At 38.4% G+C, this 21531-nt stretch overlaps 1 protein-coding gene across 1 annotated transcript in view; it reads left to right on the forward strand.

Moving 5' to 3' along the window:
* Positions 1-490: 490 nt before the first annotated feature.
* LOC139988023 (fibroblast growth factor 18) overlaps positions 491-21531 on the forward strand; it is a 126168-nt gene continuing 105127 nt past the window's right edge. Inside the window, exon 1 of the mRNA XM_072004942.1 lies at positions 491-1019. Within this exon, the coding sequence (XP_071861043.1) occupies positions 1006-1019 (14 nt within the window). The 5' untranslated portion in view covers positions 491-1005. The remainder of the gene's footprint in view (positions 1020-21531) is intronic.

The following is a 21531-nucleotide window of genomic DNA, read 5'->3' on the forward strand; positions in this document are numbered from 1 at the left end:
ATTGCGTCAATGAAATCAAAAACGTCGCGAATGTCACGGATCCAGTGAACCAGAAATCGGCTGATCGGAAGTGGCTTTTGGTCGATGACGCGTATCTTTAGTTGGTGAGGTCGGTGAGCAGCAAATCAGAGAGAGAGACCGGTTTGCCTTTCGGGAAGAAAGTAATACGAAAAGAAAAAGAGTCTCAGTGTAGGAGGAAAGCTCCTCCGCGTGATAGAGTCGAATCGCGTCGTCCTTCGTCCTTCGTGCAAGGGTGGCGGCGGCGGTGACGGCCTGTAACTGTGGTGGGGGTGGTGGAGGTGGTAGCGGCGGGGGCGGCGGTATTGGTGGGGGTAGAAAATAAGGGTAGTTTTCAGAAGTGGGGGTGGAGGTTCGTCAGTTTCCGGGTTGTTCCGGAGTGAGTTGAGGGCGTCGTGGGTCGTCGTGGGGGGTAGCGGAGGGAGGGCGAGTAGGAGCCGCGGGCCACGACACGACGAAGCGTCGCGACGTCAGTAGAGCGCCGCGCTATCGACCACCGCCACGAGACACCGTCGTCGTCGTCGTCCTCGTCGTCTTCGTTTTCGTCTTCGTCTTCGTTTTCATCTGTCGTTGTCTTCCTTGTCATCCTTCCTGGTGTTCTCGCGTCGTCGTCATCGTCTCGATTACCCCGTGATTTCGGTGATTTCGGAGAACGACAGCAAGAAACGAGACCAAGAAAAGTTCGAGCGAAACGAAAGAACGAAGGAAATATAGTTGACGAAGAGAAAGTAATCGGTGAGGATCGACACGGCTAACGGAAGATTCGAACCTGTTCGATCTTTCGTGGATCTATCCGGACGGGCCACGAGGATCCCACGACGGCGCGCTGCGTGCACGCGTGTCCGTCGCCAAGTACCCGCCACGTCAAGGTCGTGCCGGCACGGTGCGTGCGTGCGTGAATACATATTTAAACCACCGTCGTCTGACTGCTACGAGCCACCCCGTGTGAGACCCAATGACTGTCCATCCAGGGACCACGGGAGACACATGTTCGTTATAAGGTCAGTGCACGAAATGTACGTGGTGTCTTCGTAGTTACTTCGATAAGCTGAGCTTCTCTCACTTTTCTACTTGATTTCTCACCCGACACCTTACGAGGCAACACTCACGGGACACACTTGCGATCGCGATGTGGATACAATCGAGGATTTGTCACGTACTTTTTACACGGTAACGGATTTTAACTACACGCTTACAATTTCGATGATTTTTAGTAGTGAATATTTCGATGGAAATTTTAATTAAAAAATGTGACTTGAACGATCTGTGTTCGTTGTGCTGATTTTTTGTTGATCGAAATGCCGGTTCATTTACGGTTGCTTCATATTTATGTTACTTGTTACGCAAAAAGAGGCTGTGTCTCTTTCCTTTCTTTTTTTTTTTTACATTTTTATTATTCTTATAATTTATAAGGAAATGATTTTTACAAATTTAAAGCTAGCTGTGTGCATTTTTTTAAAAATATAATTCGCACATAATCAAACCATTGATCTATACATTGTGGTAAGTAACAAATTGCTATTGTTGGTACACCTTTACAACTATAACGTTCTGTAGAATTATAACTGTATGATAATTTTTTAACTTAAGAATTTTTTCTAATTCTTCAAAGTGCTTACATTTTCGTATCGACTATGAAATCTCCTTTGATTGGAGCAAGGTCGTATCTGTCTCTCAAATAAAAGCATTTCTTAGCGGGGAAATTACATAAAATTAAATTGAAGATGAAATAGATTCGTCTATCCTTCGTTGAATTTTCGCATTCTTATTCTACTGTAGTAATCTTCTCATTTTCTATCCCGTGAAATTAAAAGGTTCCGTTCAAAAGATGTCTTTCCTTGTTTGCTGCGTCGAAAATACGCGCGTGTCAACGGATTAACGCAATAAGTGGATTGCAACGGAGATTTCTAAGTGCAGCGGATTAGTTTCCAAGATGGAGCAATCGGATAGTTGACGCAACAAATTCGCGACTTGTTTTCACAGAGACAAAAACGTATCCCCTGTTGGGAGTTTTCACGTACTCGTCCAACACATTACCGAGACGGAAAGTATCGTACGAAAGAAACATCTCGATCCCTTGTGACACATACTTGCACGCGCAATGATGGCTCTTACGGCTCGTGAAGTTTCGTCAAAAGCGAGACCCTTCGCGATATTTCCGAGTCAACGACGTTCTCGCTTGCCCCTCATCTTGTTGTTCTCTGGCCGTACAAAGAGCCATGTAACGCGCGATTTTGCAAGGGGGGCGAATTTCCAAAAGAATCCGTGATCGACGACCCGTTTCTATTTAATCTGCTTCCGTCTTCCGACCCCTACAAACCTAAACCAGTCTTATATAAGAACATTACGCATGGATCGTTCACACATTCACACTGATACATGATACATTCTTTCTTTTTCTCTTTTTTTTTTTTTTGCTTTCCTCATATCATATTCTTTTCTAAGTAATAAATTCCTGGATAACACTATATATATTTTCTTCTTTTGTCTTTATTTATTATAATACGATCGATTGTGTTTCATACAAATGCGGAAAAATGTATGCTTTAGATAGAATCAATTTTTTGTATTATATTTTTATGCTGGAGGAAATACACTAAGGGAATTTTTTACATAGAATCTTCAAGATAGAATTTTCTTTTATCAGAAAGTAGTTTACTATATGGTAGACTAGGATCAGGAATTCTAAACATATTTAAATATATTATAATTATCAATTCAAGTGATTATATGGAGAAAAATTGCAGTTGAAATATATACGTACATTCTATATATTTCGGTACATAAATTAGACATTCACTCTTTGGTGACATGAAAAAGTTTCGACAATATAGTTCTTGTATTAAATTCTAAATGAATATAATTTAAATTTCCTAATTTTTAAATACTACTCTTTAAAAATTGCACGTTTCACACGTTTCGAGTACATAGAATCAAATTTTCTCATAAACCAATCAAACTCTTACGTCATTACGGCGAATCGTAGCGAACGATTCACGAATGCTAATATTTCACAACGAAACGTAAACGTGCATTTATCTTTGACGTCGCCACTTCCAAATAACGCTATCACCCACGTGAAACTCGGTCTACAGGACATCCTTGGCTCCTCCATTACCACCGGAGGGGTTAATGAAATTAGAAAAAAAATACTTCAGCCGATTAAGAATTCAATCTGAATTAAAAGGATTTCGAACCTGCCAAACTTGAAAGGCTGCCAGTGCTTCCGGTCTCTGGGTTAGCGAACTGGGATATATACTTTAGAGCCCGCGTATATTACAGGGTCGAACTAGTTTAGCGAGTTGGACGCGGCCGAAAGCGCGCGCTAGAATACGAAGGAGAAGTGGACGAACAGGGATGGGAAGAAGAGAAGAGAAGGCAAACCTTTCATCGCGTTGAATTTCAAATCGGCGTATCTGCCGAGAGGAATTGGCACAGATCCAATCGCGATTCCTCGCTTACCTGCTTGCGCTCTCTCTGTTTCCTGCATCTTCCTACTTCTTTTTTCTCCCCCATCTGCCCTCCCTCTTTCTTCCTCTCTTTATCTTCTCCCACTCTCCCATTCGTACTTGTACTCACGTCGTATCTTGGAGATGAACAAAACTGGGTCGTTGCAAGCTATAGGATAGTGGGCACACACACAAAGAGAAAGAAAGAGACAGAAAGAGAGAGAAAGAAAAAGCAAGATGCAGAAGAGAGTAACACAGGGGCCTTGACTCGTTCACCCTGAACAGTGTAACCGAGTTCGTGCCGTCGCATCGAGACGCACTTCTTCAGACGTGTGCATTATAATCACGGTTCATTATTACCATGGACACTTCATAAATGTTCGATTACGTGTGTGTAGTGTGCACGTTCGCACGAGCTAAACCGCCCACATTATCGGCGTCCATAGTTGATCGTAAATACTTCCTCGATAATCGATGCACCGCTCTCAACATAGAGCCTCCCTAAAATGTACTTTGTGTATGTAGCTTGTTCGACGGCTTACACTTTTTTACCGAGATTGACATTTAGTCGACAGGGAGGTCGTTATTTATTTGCAGCTTTGTCGAAAACAGCGCCTTCACGGCTGCTTCTTTCTTTAAGAAGAGTTTGGAGCTGAACAAAGCTACTAGAATTGTAGTTTTTTTTTTTTGGACATAATTTGGAAATGTTATTTATAGGTGTGAAAGGTTACTCGGTCATAGATAGTACGATGCTCCCCTTATTCTTGTAATAGGTTATTTCGTGATACGGTATCGCTGTTGATATCGTATTTTGATAACGTTTGGATCGGTTTTAGAATAGTATTTGTGTAGTTTACGGTAATTTTACTTTAAAACACTACATTTTGCTTTTAGGGATGTATTTAATATTGTCGTTGACACTAATCGCATATTGCGTATTCATTTTGACGACGTTATTATATTTGATTGGAACAATTAATATTTTATTATGTAATATTGGTTATCAGTTTTTCATCTGTTTATCTGTAAAAATGTTTTTATGAGTACAGATTCTTTTACGTTATACACTTTTAACGAACAGCTTTTAGATGTTCCAAGGAAAGCAAGCAGTCGTATATTTTAATTGCAAGACCACGAAACAACTTAGTAAAGGGAAAAAGATATGAAATATCAAAGTAGAGAAGAATTAGAAACGTGTTTCAAAGAAATTCACGAGTCAACACTCTCGCAAGCAATTCTCAATCTTTTTATTTTCCTCGAAATGGAAAATAACACTCCTTGAGCAAAACATCATTATGATTTGGTTATTATTTGTTCCAAGTGTTAGCATACGCAAATAACGAGTTTTTACGTAGCTAGAGAAGCGTAGAAATGGTACGAAATGACAAAGTATTTTAAAGAACTTTCCTACAAAAATGACGTAAACTCGCGAATACAATAGAGTACGTAAGAGAATACGCAGTATTATATACTCGCAACAAACGTATTTCATCCATTTTATATTCGAATACGATGTACAAAATACCTAGTGCTGTGAAATAAAAAATTTTTTATCTAAATATTTAAAAAATTTTACAATCTGTAATACAAGAGAGAAACTGTGGGAGAAATTGCGGAGACGTTGCGATTCCCTTTCCGAGCTGAAAGTTTCTGTTCGCGAAACCTTTTGCTCCGATACTTTGCTGCCATGTACATACGAATTCCCTATATTGATTTTTACAACGTACAGCTACGTCGTAAAATTCGGCAAAGAATGTAAAGTAACGTGACGTTCGCCCTTTGCGCCCGACTGGGTACCGCGTTTCTATAGCACGCGTCATTGACGGTAGTAAGTTCACCGAATTTAAAGCCCGGGATTCGATGTCGGTCCGCATAAAACAAATGCAAGAAGGATCCGCGTTATATTCATATAGACATCGATATAGAAAAAGCATTCGAGGAGTTTTACCATTGAAAAGTAAGTTTCGCATTCTTTTCGTCACATCGCTAACTTAAAGGAATGTTGCGCGAAGTAGCCTCCAGTGAATTCCAATAATATCGTGAAATATACGAGATGAAGTTTTCAACTATCGATCATTCAGAGACTGTTATAGTTTGGACTCTTATAGTTCAGTTTCTTAACGTAATATTATCGTATTGTTAAATTATTTATCAAGCAGAGTGTAAAGTAATTTAGTTTGCGAAGTGTTCTCTTAATATAGAAAATATTCAGGTATTTTTTGTCAAATCATGCTAGCATGTTCTATAAGTGAAAATAGAAAAAACATAGGATCATAAATGCTGTATATTAAAAAGTAATAAGAAAAGTATGAAGAAATAGGAAATGATTTTATTCGATGAGTTTTAGTTTGACAAATGAACATTGGTTTCAAAGATAGACAGGTCGAAGATCGATTCTTTGATCCATACGAGGCTTGGATTTTTATTTCTGGCGTATTTCAACGAAATAGTTTATCAGAAAAATATTGAGATTTGTTAGGAATGAATATAAAGAATACTTGAAAATGGAACTGATATAAATGCGAATAATTTACTTTTGCGAATTATCGAATAAAAAACCAGTCCGTTATTACCTCAATTGTTAATCTTCGTTATAACCTTCTTATAAAATATTCATAGGGCAATGTGATGTCTTTTTTTTCACTGATATAATACGAGTACGCTTGCATTGTTTGACAGAAAAGACCTGAATCACTCTGTGTATAAATAGACTGACTTTGCCAAGGTAGTAAAAATGGTGCCAATATTTGTTTCATTTATTACTATTCGTTGCAGGAACAAAAATTCCTCCCATCTTTCTCTGAATGAAATACTACATAAATTTTTATACTTCCGGTCAATTCTCAAATTCAATAACATCGAGTAACAAGTTTATTTGTCATGATTGAAAAGACCTGGCCAAAAAGTCGTTTAAAAAGAAAAATAATGGATAGTGAGATAGCAAGGGAGCATACAGCGACATTATCTTTTTTGGCTTTCTTTTCTCCTCCGATTTTACTTCGGGATAACATCACGGAACGAAACTAAGTCACTGGTTTCATTTCTAGCGAAAAAGGACGACCATAAATTAAGTATCAATACCCTCTAGTATTAATATTCTAAAACGTTGAAATTGTTGTGCGATATGTATAAATATTATACATTCTCATATTGTAAACAGTTCGCTTAAACAGACTCGATAAGCAATAAGAGTTTTGCATAAGCTTCTTATTTTTCAAACGGACAATAAGCTTCTTATTTCTATAATTTCGCAATTATTATATTATAATCTGTTCGCCGATTCGATGTTGGAAGCAAGTTCGCTATTATCGAGAACAAAACGAAGCTTATCCCCTTGTAACTTGTTTGTATCGGTCTCGATACGAGAAAGGTGAACGGGACTGATAGTAAAAGACACTGAACGATTAGCATAGATATTATTATTATCGAGTCCGATATTATTCCGAATTATATTATTCCCATCGTTGACCGACATTTGAAAAATAAACTCCGAGGCGGTGGTTATATATTCGGACAAGCAGGGGTAAACGCCCGATCGAAGTACATATTCAGCGCTTCGTACTATTAACCTCTTTTAGTTCCTTGTATTCATTCCATTAAAGAGCTCTCTCCACTGAATCTTACTGGATAAGCTATATACGGAATATTTTGAATTTATCGAACGATTAAGCTTTATTCAGCCGAGTTACCTGGATTCAAGCAACTTAATTCCTGTAACTTGAATCTCTTTACCTTATTATCGGTATTACATTTAATTTCTTGCATTCATTTCGTTAAAAGGATCTTCTCTACTAAATCTTACCAAGTAAGGTACACTGGCTCGTATGAAAGTATTTGAACACTTAACATAGAAAGTCTTTTATGGCTCGTGTTGTGCGTCTTGTGTAAAACATTCTGAAATTTCATTAGCACCGTAACGAGATACGATTGCTACGATCATGTTGGTAAAATTTGGAACAAATCTGAAAATGTATACAGATATAACGTGACATTTATTGCAAACATAAACTTGGTAATAACATAATGTAGTATGAACAGTTGTCTCAAACGTGCAATAGCGTTAAGTACGATCCAACTGAGTATTCAGATTTACTGGTATATTCAAGTATAACGGATGATTGTCTGTCTACTTTTAATCTACTTACATATATTTGTACCAAATATCTTGTAATTTCTATAATGTACTTTCTGATTTGTATTAAACTTGCCCACTTTAATCAAATCCTGTAACAGTAACAATTTCCCATAGTACACATAATATACTTATAAAATCTTCTACTAGTGCTGGAATATTTTCGTGACCCTATATACAAAAGTATTTTATCGAGTTTATCGAATAATTAAATTCACAAAACACACATAGCCGCTTCTACGAGCGCAGTAACTAACAAAATGATATAGTATTCGCGTGTGCACGGACAAACTGGTTGCGTAACGGGGTATCACCATTTTCATTCCGAAACTTGCGACATCTCACGATTTATATATCGACAACGCGAAGTAGTGGGCGTTGTGTACCTGTTTACGTTCCGCGTCGCAGGAATTGTACTGTAAATCATATTCCGGCGTCGCGCGGTCCAGCCCATTGTTTGGTATCAGTATTTAAAGTGCATCCGGTAGGAGCGGGTCAGGTGCCGTTACGAGACGCGTTCGCACTTCTTTGAGCAGGTCGGATATTCTGCACTTTAGATCCCACAATAAAGTCAGTTTACTGCGGCTCATTGAGACGGCTATCGCCTCCCGATTGTTGATCTGTGTTCATCGGCGATCGTAAAACGGTCCTTGACGATCCCTATGGACCGAACCGGCCAATGCGCTTGTCCTGCTATCACTCCCACGAAAGATCATCTATACGGTGCATTCTCAAAGTTGTTTCTCACGTTTTTTACTCCGTTTGAACTTCTGCACGTTTCGTATTAATCTAAGCGGCTTGTTCTCTCTGATCTTTCTTTTCTTCTAAATTATTCTTTCATTTAGTCTAGGAACCGTTTATAAATTAAAAAAGACACAAGCACAGGATACAATTTATAATATCTGTGGGGTTCTAGTAAATAAATAAACAAGGGTTTGCTTTTAACGAATTATCCTTTTCAGATCGTTTCTTGAGTCTATGTTGCGGAAGAAAGTAAGTTTTGTACGTTTGATATTAATTTTAATTGTTCTCTATTTCTTCTTTGAAATGATTATTTTATTCAATGAATCAATTTTTAGGATTCAAATACTTTAATCCAATTACTTAGGAATTATTAATTCTTTTCAGTTGTGTGTACGTTAGCTGTGAAGTGACATTGCAATTTTACCGAGTAAGTCATAGTCACGTGAAACGTGATAAGAGCAAACAAATCGAAACGTGTTGATTGCCGTACGTACGAGTATTTGCCTTTACTTACATGTACTCCGTTTGCAAATAACGGATCTTATATTTTGAGAAATAATCAAAAGTTTATAGATTATTTTAAAGAATTTTATATAAATTACAAAATACTATGTAATTTATATAAAATATTTTCATTTCCATATAAATTTGATACTTCTCTTTCCCTTTAAAATCGATGCAAAACAGCAATATCAAAACAAATGAAATTCTCTTAGTTATCAATCTTTATCCAAATATAACTGTTAGTATAAAATACAATAAAAATCACAATATACATATCGTCGTCTTAATTAAATTCGTCCAAAGCTGTCATCACTGTCTAAGCAGTATCAAAAATCCTTTCATCACATTTCTTTCACACTGACTTCATCCTTGCTTTAAAATTAAATACAGTGAAGGAATACTGAATGAATCCGACAAGAATGATTCTGCGAAGTGTCCTCCTCGTAAATTAAAACTACATTCTTTCTAGACAACTGACAGTTTCGCGGTTGAAAATGGACAGGTAGGATAAAAGAGTGGAGACCTTGGAGGGACTGAAGAAGAAGGGGGCCAACCAGCGGCGTTAGCGTAGCGTTAGAAAGTTCGTCTTGGTCGCTGTTTGCTCTAACGCCTTGGCGACTCGTCCGCGGTTATCCAAACGAACGAAAAGCCACTCACGAGAGCACCTGTAGAGCTTGGGCGTTGCTTTTGTTCTTTCAACCTCTATCTTTCTCCCTCTCTTCCTCTCTAGAATCACGGTGGCCCTCCGTTTCTACCTACCTGTTGTGTTACTTACGCCTCGCCGACCGATCATTCGGAACAGGGGTCACTTTAAAGGGATTAGCACAATTTTCGACTTGAATTCCGGACGCCTGAAGGCCTGGTCATTCTTAGCTGAGTGAAAATTACGACGCGTCACGGTACCAATGTGAGAAAATAACAGGGCTAACCACGTTTCCAGAAAATCTCCGATACGGTTCATTCGAGTTGCCGACCGCATGATGTACTAATTTTTGCTTATTAGAGTTTTCCTTTACAATATTACCTCGCTAGAGGATAAGATAGAAATCCCATTTTCTTCTTGAAAAGTGTTGTAGACGCATTTTGATATTTCGCAGAAATTACATAAAACCGAATAAAAATTTCACTACTTCTGTATTTCTTCCTTTAAGAAGTTAAGAAATATTTGAGTCTATAATATTGTCAATATATCGTTAATATTTTTGTTACTTAGAATTTTCGTTCGTAATGTTATTGTCATTTCTATTATTATTAAGATTTTATTTCCAGTTTCAAAAATTATACGTGACAAGATTCTTGAAGTTTCGATGTTTTGTGCAAATTGTAAGATTAAAAAGATTTCGATTACTTAATAGGAGAAAAATGATTTCGGTTACAAAATTGAACGAAATATTTTTATTTTATTTACGTTCCTGATATATTAAATTTCTATTAGAAATCAGTATTATCGTTATTGCTATTTCATTGGCTTCTGTCTTTTCGCGGATACACAGTTATTTGGCCCGCGAATCGCGCGAAGAATCTGAATATTCACGTTTGAAACGCAACGACAAATACCTAGATTTACCGTAACCTACATAGTTTCCTTAACGACCATAGCCACATTGTACAAATTTTCTTATCGTCGTTATTGAAACTTCGCTCGAAATATACCGTCTACTAGAAACTTGGTCAAGATCTCGGTGAAAAGTGGGTCGAGACGAATATTATCCATTCTGATCGTGCTAATTGAACAAACCGCACGTAACTAGGCTACGCGTTGCCAATTCGTCTACGAAAAACTAATATCGAATCCTCTACTCTGGTTGCGATGACTTTTCGTTCGTTCTCTTCGAACTTCTCGAAGCGAGACGAAGTTATAAATTTGTGCCTCTGGAAAACAACTGGCAGCAACTTTACTACGTGAGAGAGAAGAGGGACCAACCGCTCCTGCTACACCCTCATCCCTCATCCTGCAGAAACTCGGCTTGGTTACCACGGGCCTGCGACTTCGTAAATGCATCCATGCACACGTATTTTATGACCAGCTTCCTCGGCTTTCTATCTCTTTCCCCTTTCCCTCTCTACTTTGTCCCTCTCTCGCGTTTCCAGCCCCCTTTTCTTCTTTTCTCCGTGCAAACTCTCCGATACTACCACCTACTCGCTATCGCACAAGTATTGGGAGCGTGTCTGAACATCGAGTCCGCGATATTTTCGCAGGATAGATTTCTTTTGAAAATACTTAAAACTTGGACGATTTGTCGTCCGTGTTGGAGTCGAACTCGATAAAGCGCTAGGATCTATCGCGTCGTACTACCGGCCTAGAAAAGAATGGACACGGGAATGGTATACGCCAAGGAACGAGGTGGCCAATCGATGACGGAGACGGTGGTAGTGCTGAAGAGATAAAGAAAAGAAGACAGCCGACAGAGGAAAGCGGGGGTGTGTGGGAAGGAAAGGGTGTACGAGTGAAACGATAAGAGGAGAGAAAGAAAGGGATAAGTTGGATCAGTCGTGAAACGAACGAAAACGAACGAGATAGACGAAAGGTGGAATTCAAGGAAAAGAGCGAGAGACGTGGAAGAACTTAATCACATAAAATCCTTAAAGTTCGCCCTGGTGCGACGCGATGCACTTTGATCACAGAATTTATGTTCGGGGTGCAATGTACCGCCATTATATTCTCTGCTCGTCGGTGCGTGCCGTGGAAAAATTCATCGCGGAGACGCAGAGGCGGATTCGGTTCCCCCATTGATCGGCGTGGTAGGTTGGGACACGAGGAGAGAGTTTGTTTCCTCTCTCCGCTCGTCATAAGAAAATATTATTCTTCCAAGAAAAAGTCGTCGCTCCACCGAACCAAAGATTCCAAGCTTCTACGTATCTGCAGCGGCAGACAGCTTTTGACTGGATTTTCTGCAAATCGGGAGAGGGTCACTAAACTCTCCTCTCGGACGCCTGAACGATAATTAGGACACCAGAGAGTTAGATACTCGTGTTAATTATTGCAAACGACATTTTGTCTTTGGCTCGATGTACGTTGGTGATTTTCGCTTGGAAATTTACGATTGCTACGGTAATAACGTCGTGGTACGATAAAAACTCGTGTGTTTATTGTCAGGTCTTTTGTCTGGAGCTAATAAACAACAGGTAAAAGAAACACGATGCAATACGAGTTGATTTATTGCTCTTGTAGTAGCTTGCCATTATAACCATGAATGAGATAACGTATTAACACATTTCTCGTCGTTTGCACGAAAATATGTCTTTTACACGTTATCATTTAACCGTGTGTTATATAAAACTACGTTACTTTTACCGATAACGAGTAGCTTTTTCGTTGTAGGAATTTATTTAAGGAGAAATTTTTAATTGATATACTAGAGTTTCATATGTATATAACGACAGAGTTAAAATTATCGTAAGATCTTCTCTTGTGACAGCGTCAATATAGTTGCATAATGAATTTTATTAAACCTACTTTCTTCTTGTATAAGACCACGAGTTAAAGCGGACTGACTAAAATCATTCGATCATCAATTCAACGTTGTAATTAATTGAATCATCGATCTAACTAACAATTTCACAATTAATTGCACGATACAATTAGACAACGCTATATAATTTCTCTACCAAAATCAGAGGCGTCAAAACACAAATTATCGTAGCGATCACGTATCTGAAAATCGATCGTGAATATTTTCCATGTCAACACGAAAAGAAACTTTACTGGATCATCAAAAAGTTCTTACGATTAGAGCGAACGTGAAAAGTCGATGGAATCGCATAATCTGAGCGTGCTGTGGAATCAGATCGGGTTCTTTTAGAGAACGATCGCATCGACAGCACATAGATACGGATAACGTTCGCTGAAAAGACCGCTTGTCGCGACTTTTTACGATCGGTTGCTATAGTCAGCAAAGACAATGAAAACATCTCGGTAAATCAACAAGAGAGAAGACCGGTAAGGAGATTAGTAGAGCTTACAAGGCATTACGACGGGGACGAGGCGGAAGGAGGCAGGTCACAGTCATCTCAACTTGGAAGCTGCTTGATCTCGCTTTCTTTTTCCTCCTCCTACTTTCTTACCGCTCGTCATCGGTACTCTTGGGACTCTTCTGCTTCTCTCTTTTGCTCTCTTTCTCTCATTTTCTTCCTTTCATCTTCGTCCTTCTCTTACTTTCCTCCTCTTTCTTGAGAGGACTGCTCGCGCGGAGTTAACCACCCGTGAAGCGGCACAATATATCTCGGAGATAATTCGCTTGTTAGGGTCGTACGCCTTTACATTAATCCATCTGCTCGCAGTCTCTCTCGCGACCGCCTCTTTTGCACATGAGCACGATGACGGGGTTCTTTGCGGCGTTGTACTTACCAACGAAAAATTACCATCTCAATTTAGCCGCGACAACATCTATTCCGCTCCTTTGCCATTCCGCCACTTCTTTCATTTACCACGACTTTATAAAACGTTACCGTGATGTAATAGCACAGTTTTAGTGTACGCTCTATTTACGATTTAACCGCTCTTGCATCGTTTGTGCGAAACATTGTTATTTTTGCAATTCAATAAATCAATGTCTTTTCTGAGGTTTCTTTCGTGAGATGCCTAAAATCAAATTAGCGAATGGATTATATTCTTCCTTCTTCTAATTCCTCGTCTAATATTACAATCTTCTGCAAATATTTAGTACGAGAAGGTGCTTAGAAGAGAATTTTTCAGATTCGAAATTATTGAATTATTGAATGGAAATAGCCAATAAGTAAAAAGGTAGTCAGTAGATCATATGAACAGCCTCGATACTTCGGTGGTTTACGAAAATGAAAATGTATCTCCTTCGCAATATAAAACCAGAAGCATAGGCTTCTTTCTCGCACGCGTAATATAATAAAATGTTTAGATACGAAGATACATTTAATCAACAAAAAGCAAGTGGACAGAGTATGAAACAAAGAGCTGATCGTTCTTTTCTACACCTAACGTAATGAGATATATTTTTAGCTTACTCATTAGCTTACTTTCGAAGTAACGTTCAATTTAAAGACCTACGAGATCGTTTGCGTTTGTCAAGCATGTTTCGGTCCGACTCACTGTTACGAGTATACCTACGTCAGCGAAATGAAGAGACGCTTTATAGCCCCGCAGGTAATTCGGAACGGTGTGCAAGGCACTTGTCGTCATGTCGATGCTCGCGATACCACCGGCCGCCTGTCACTTCGCCTCGATTGATCGGTCCTCGCTTCGCGTCTTGATCTCTCTTCCTCTTTCCTTTGACCACACGTTCGACCTGTCCCCCTCCTTTGATGGTCTATCTTTCGTAAGAAACATTCTCCTCGTCTTCATCGTGCTTGTCCTCTTTATCGTCGTTTCGCTTACACGCGTACGCTCGTCGTGCCCTTACATGCCCATCGTTTCACTACTAATTTGATATACGAGGAACCGCTTTAACTTCGGAACGATCAATTTCGTTTCAACAATGTAATTATAACTTTCAGTATACTTCATAATATTTCGATGTAATTGTAACGGTTTCCGAGCTACATCGTGTCGCCTGGGAGTGTGGCAATGTCTTCATTATATCAAGATGCGTGCTTTTTACGGAGCATACGTTTTCGCTTATCAGATCGTAGGAAGATGTATCGGTTTTAATATTGAATACGCTGAAGGTGTTTGTGCCAGTTTGTACCGTTTGTGATCTTTTATTTATGGAAAAGTAAATAAAACGCGATCGTCGAACATTTAAGGTAGCGAATAATCTGTACAATTCCCTGTATTTGATAGAAAACTGTAGTAGATGTTACTATTTTATCGATAGATTATCAATGGAATTGTGGAGTAGCTTATGAGTAGAAGCGTATAAAATCATTTTATAATAGTCCGTTGTTGAAGTAATATATTATTACTAGCTTCTTGCATAATGTAAAACATTAACTTAATACTGGCTACAAATAAATGTGCTATGATATATAGACCAAATTAACCTTTATATTTAGTTATCATTGATTTTTGACAGAAATATTAAACTCACTTTAACGTATATATAATTGCATTCTTTTTAAAAGCAAATCTTTTTTACCGTTTGGATAGCTGTTAAACTTAATAAAATTTACCTCTAACATTTCTATTCTGCATAGTTAAAGCGGTGAATATGTTTCTCATTCTAAAGCAATGGATTGGGAATTATTTTATAAGGATATGACATAATAATATCTAAATTAAATTGATTACGACTGGAAAATTAATTTTCTTAATTCATACATACAAGCATGGTAAAAAACGCTAATATTTATCGACTTGCTATCCCGAAGACGCATAAGCTATGATTTAGCTGGTTCGTGAACGATCTTTATATGTTTCATAACCGTTTCCATTTCCTGGATATCACAAAGTTGTAAGAAACAGTTCTGCTTTAAATATGAAGTTCAGGTTATTAAAATAATGTCGCATTTATCTTAACATAAAGCAAGAAACAACAACAAAAAAAACTAACGTTTAACAGACATTGCTCCCGCGATACGTAACTATTAGAGAAGCGCTACCTATTCTGTTCTCCGGTGCAAACGAGTTAAGATATAACGATCGTATTAAGTGGCCAATAATGTGCAAGAACAAGTACTTCAAGTTCGAGCGAAAGTAATCGCCGCACAACAGATAAGGGGTTTACGCTTAAGAGCCGTTGCATAATGACACAGCGATGTTCAAGGCGCCAAATAATAAAATCATTGAAACACCGCTCGATGGAGAACGTGGTTCTCGATAAAATACTTAGGAAAGGGTCCCTGTCTCGCGAAGAGTATCGACGCTGGCCAATCAAGCCGAGGACGAAACAGGCTGCCACCAGGTTTGCCAAGGCAGCTTCTATAATCTGATTGCTCGGTGGCTAATGAGCAATGTCCTCGCATTCCGTTCTCGCCTTTCTTCTCGCCTTTACGCGCAAAGTTATATGTACGCTCGTTTTCAAAATTTTTGAAACATGTCCAAACCTTCACTTTCTTCCTTTTGTTAGCCAGCAACAGGCGGCTTAATCCGCGTTGAAAAGGAATATGCGCGTGTAGCAACAAAATGGACTGCGAATATCGGTAGCTCCAACTATTCATCAACATCAATATTGGGAGTATCAGCAGCCAGTTACCGTTTTATTAATGCGCTCTTTTAAAAGACGCGAGATGGAGTGATGGTGACTCGCCTGGCTTTCGCGTTTCCTTTAGTGAACGGACGAGCTGTAATCGGATTATACTACTTACGATTACCGATAGCGGAGGCTACTTTCAAACGAGTATTTCTGTTTTCGTCAGTCTGTTTAATGGATATTTTTCAATGTAATTTATACGTTGATACAATGTATTACAATTTACTTGTGCGTCGATCAATTCTCTTTTTCAATAGGATTGAGATATGTAGTTATTAACATGTGTCCAACTGGTTTATAATATTAACATTGACACAGGACAAGTATAGGTTTTATCTTTTATATTGTAATTGATTTAGATCTGTTCAGTTATATGTACTACATACAAACCGATAAAGTAAAATACATATAAACCGTGTCGAGAGGGAATATATCTTTACCTTTACCTCCATAGAAATTTTATACAGCGATAAATATAAATAATATAAATAATAGATTATTATCTGTAATTATATCTTTAATAATTTCCCCTTTTTTCGAAACACTTTAATATAACTTAATGATAATTTAAAACACAAAATCAATAATAACATAACTTTAGAAGATAATATATTTATAATTCGTATTTTCTTCTTATAACGAAGGATGTGCAAAGCGAAATAATTTTTCGAAGAATTCCCTTTCAAAGATTCAAATTCGCTCAATAAAAGAAAGAAGAAATATTACTGAGTCTTAATCGTACAAAACGCTCGAAAATCCAAGTATAGCATCGTACATATATACATAGGTATAAGTAGATTTGGAGCAAGTGACAGACGAAAAGCGCGCGAACCTTTTCTCCTGCAGCATGGCGTGGTTGTCCGTATAATTAACCTAAGTCCAAAGACGACGTTATTTGCATGAAACCGTTCGCGCCAACGCATGTAACTGAGCTTAAACGAATCCTAAATGAAACGGTCTAACGATATTAAACCTGTCTGTCAACGGGCTGTCGAGATACGATCGCGGCCGAGGGTCGTAAACGGCCGAGGCGCACCTTTGTAACTTGGCCAACATCGAACGAGTCTCGTCGATTTGTTTTACGAGCCATTTTGCCATGCTTCGCGCCCTCATCGTTCTCTCGTCATCTCGTAATCGCCGTCATCATCATTATCGTCGTGATCTCCCGGTTCCCGTCCGAACTCTCTTTCCTTCGCAACGGCGAAGAGATTGCAAACCTCTTCGAAGGTTCATCCCGCGATCGCAGACAACATCTTTAGTTGGAATCTCTCCTTCGGCGCCGTGTTCTCGATTTACATGTACGATGTAACGCGGAAAATCGTGATTTGCAAGTAGATACCCGCCAGAGGAAAATAAATGATGGTTTTTTTCATGACACGTTCGCTTCACGGCGAGATAAGCGTCTTCAGCTTTTCACCGCGCTCAGCTATGTATGCTATCATCCCGTCTATCCTTGCATTAATAATCAGCAGATTCGATTTAATTTAATTCAATCTTCTTTTCGACAAAAAGAAACGAGCAAATGAGGTTGCTTTAGGCGAGGATGTGAATTTTAAGCATCGGATAAAGGGCAGTTACAAGAGGGCAAAGAGTTATCCGTAATTAATGAAAATTGATTTATCAAAGATATTGCTTCAAATTTTATCGTGTCAATGAAGAAGCTTTGAAACAACCCGAGATGAAAGAAAATCAAAAATTAAAGAGTGGATTTTGAAAACATATGGACGTCACTTGCAACATTTTCTCGGTAGTATACTGTGATATACGATACTAATTGCAAGTAGCCTTAACATTTCGTTTTGTTTTTCTTATAACTTTGTAATAATAACAACAACAATATACAGGTAAATTTAACGTGCCATTTAACGGGAAATAACGTGGAACGCCCTATATTTTAAAGTACGTCTTCATTAACTACTTTCAACTTTGTTTTTAATATTTCACAATTTATATCACGCGAAGATAACACGCTACTGATGAATGACTTTAAATAACGCAATAATTAACACATCAACTTTCTGTTTATAATATATAAGTCTCATATAAATCGTTGACAGAAAGTCAGAGACCTTGATTGGCGTTCGTTAAACGGCGATTAAAAAAACATGGAGCTGCATCGATATCCTATAAACAGAAGCATCTTCTTTGTAAAATCGCGAGGGTAGACGTGGCGAGGATCGCAGTGGCGCCTGATAACATCTGTAAGACGGGAACCGGTACTCGAGTACAAGTTCTTGCAATTTCAACCATAAGAGAAAATGTGGTTAACGTATTGCATCGAAACGGCGGTCTTTAGCGCATCCGCCGAAAAATTATATCAGATTTTCGGCTGTAAAGGTGAAATGTATTACTTTGAAAGTCGGTGCACGTGCTTCGAAAACTTTCGTGTGAAACACGGACTATGATGGGATGGGTTTCATTAAAATAATTTGTGCAGATATGGATATAAGGGCGTGCGTAATTAACGAGGTTGTCTCTAATGTAATCTGAAAATTATATTTAATGTTGTTGTTTTTTAATGACTTCAATTAACCGAAGTCCATATCGTTTAGTATATAATCATGCTTATATGTAATACTCGTGAACAGTAAATCGTATTATACACAGTTCGAACCGTTATCTTGTACGAATCAAAAATTCTAATGGACGAATCGTCTTTTTAATATCGTTATATCGTTCTAATAATTCAGATCGATTATCACGTTTCATGTAATACGATTTTTAATTATTCGCATGAAAATCATTATAGTGGCGCGAAGCAACAAACATCACGCAGTTAAAATGATATAAACAATACGTAGTGCAAATGTATACGCGTGAATGTGCTTCATGGCGAGATTTCGCTGACTGAGCCAACGATAATAACAATAATGTATATTTATTGCGTACGCTAGTAATGTTGATTATAATAGCAGTAGCGAGTCCTTATAACCATTTCGCATAATGGAATTAGGTTCAGGGTGGTTACCAGGCTCGCTCAATCATCTCAAGGTACTTTCGTATTCTATGTCTTGTCCCTTTTACACACGGAATGATCCACTGGTATTGCTGGTTCCAACTAACGACTAAGTACAACGACGACGCGTTACCTCTTTATTACTATGCCGCGTTAATAGCTCTGGTGCTCTTTTGTGTTCTTTTCTCCCAAAGCATTTTAATGAGTTTAACGTAATTACTCGCGATAACGATTAAGAGACTTACCAATAAGACTTTCGGTTCAGTTTATTTGTATATTTCAAACATAATCACGCATGAAATTGATTGTTTCTTGTGTTTACTTTCCCGTAATCTCATTAAGGAATATCGGTTAATTAGTAAAGTTTTATTTCTGCATTTTCGACGACGAGAATTAATTAATTAGCAAATAAAGTTGAAAAGCTACATTAACTGGATTTATATTGAAATTTTGAGTACAAAATAGCGAGGAATTCTGCTAGTAAAAGCATACATTTCGAGTACTTAATGTTTATTAGCATGTTTATGTTCGCACATTGCGTCATCACTTTTATATGGACAAATAGATAATTAACTAATTTTATGGGCTACCAAATTTTTTTTATGTAACAAGGGAGAAATTATTTGCCATATAGGAATACTATGAAAGTGGCAATATTTAGAAATCGATTTATACAAACAAGAAATATGAAAATATTTTTTGTTAACATTCCCTGTAATAATTTGTGTCATTTAAATATTTAGAATATTGTACGCTAGTAACAGGAACTCTAAAATTCGGCCAATCAACGCCATAATTTCTCTACTAGTTAGCTCGTCTCTTTACGGCTAACTACTTGTGAGCTTGCACAGCGGATCGATGTTTGCGAGAAGACCGAGCGATTTGTAACAATTACGAGCTGATCTGTGAGAACAGATAGTAGCCTGTGGTATGGCAATAACCCTATGTCATTCTGTGCCACAGAGACGAGATTGTAGAGCAGCATGTTGTAGGAGAGCAGAAACGCTTGGTGTCCGGTAATTGTGTTAGCGTGTAACGGTGCCACCCCATTCTCGTCCCTTCCATCGTTATCTCGTCCGTACATCCGCGTATAAACGTGATCGGCTCAGCATCCCGCCGATCGTCCAGACGTTCTCCATCGAAAGATATTTTCTAATCAGTCACAACGTAGAATTTTGTTATAGAATTCGCGATAAACACGTCACAGGCGCAACAATGGTAAGGGAGAAGATATCGTTGCAGGGTTGCTTATTTTCTCTCATTATATACTTATTTAGAATATTCTGTGCAACTATCTTTTACAAATTTATGGGACACATATAGAGCTTTATACGTGCGCCTAGTTAACTTAAGTTCCTGAAAAATAAATTCGGAACACGTACGAAAATGTCACTTTTTGAATTACGTTACATCATTAATATCAAATTGTTCTTCGTTATGCAAATTATTATTCAGTGCGTATATAGATTCATTCGTGTATTTACTTTCTAAGAAACTTTATTTGCGTGTTGTATAAAACATTTTGAAATTTCATTAACATTGTAATAATACACGACTGTCATGATTATATCGGTCAAGTTTGAAAATAGATATAAAAATTAGAAGATATTTAATATAAGTACACTTATCGCAGAGATCACTGGACCATATTTAAGGCCGTATTTAACATTTATTACGCGTCTGTTTGTTCTGTGACAAATTCACATGAACGGAGTTCCACCGTACAATACAAAAATATTCGTTTCGCAATACATTTTTGCGCTTCAAGGTTTCAGAAACGTCTGATCGTGGTTTCTATTAAACGAATAACCCGGATATCGGTAAAGATCGACTGTCTTCATAATTTTCCACCACGATACAGCCTTTAACGTTCCACGCTGTAGCTGACAAATACCTCTAACGTTCCACGCTACAACTGTCGTTTGCTCGCAGCAATATTTTCAGAAGACATCCTGAAAACCTTTTCTTCGTCACCAACGGCCTTCGTTACTATTTAAAGCAGGGTCGTAAAACTTCGTTCTTTTGCTTAAGGAAATACAGCATTGCCCGGGTCGTTATCCTTGCAAACAAATGCCAAGGGAGAAAATAAAGAAACGAAGTCATAAGGATATTCATTGTCTGGCGGTCGTTGCTGGAAAATCAACTATCACTCGTTAACGGCTGAGGAAAAAGAGAACGAGAACGAGGATGTCGAAAAATTGTGCGAGGAAATTAATACGAGGAGGCGGGGAGAGGAGAACTGCTGCAATTGGGAGAGCGGAACATTTACGAAGTTGTTTCGCGCATTTGACCGCGTCGGGTTTTCTGTCGATTGGAATGTACGATAGGCAGCCAAACTGGTCGCACGCTTCGACGACCGGCGGACTCGTACGGCGTCCTTCGCGATCCTTTCGATCGTTTGCCTTTAATTTCTTTTGGGGGAAACAAGAAAAATTCTTTTCGGTGTGGGTTTGCACGCGTACGGCGACGTTGCCTGCCAGTTTTTCATCGCGGCGACAACTTTATCGGTAACGGTCCCGGCGTATTTCGGCTTGATAGTTGGCATGCGGTAATACCAGGATATTACGATTTCAGACAGATATCCGTGAAACTTCGTTCACGTGTCCTTTTCCTTCGCGCATCGAC

Source organism: Bombus fervidus, chromosome 6 (genome assembly GCF_041682495.2).
Source record: "Bombus fervidus isolate BK054 chromosome 6, iyBomFerv1, whole genome shotgun sequence".
In the NCBI taxonomy this organism is placed as follows: Eukaryota; Metazoa; Arthropoda; class Insecta; order Hymenoptera; family Apidae; genus Bombus; species Bombus fervidus.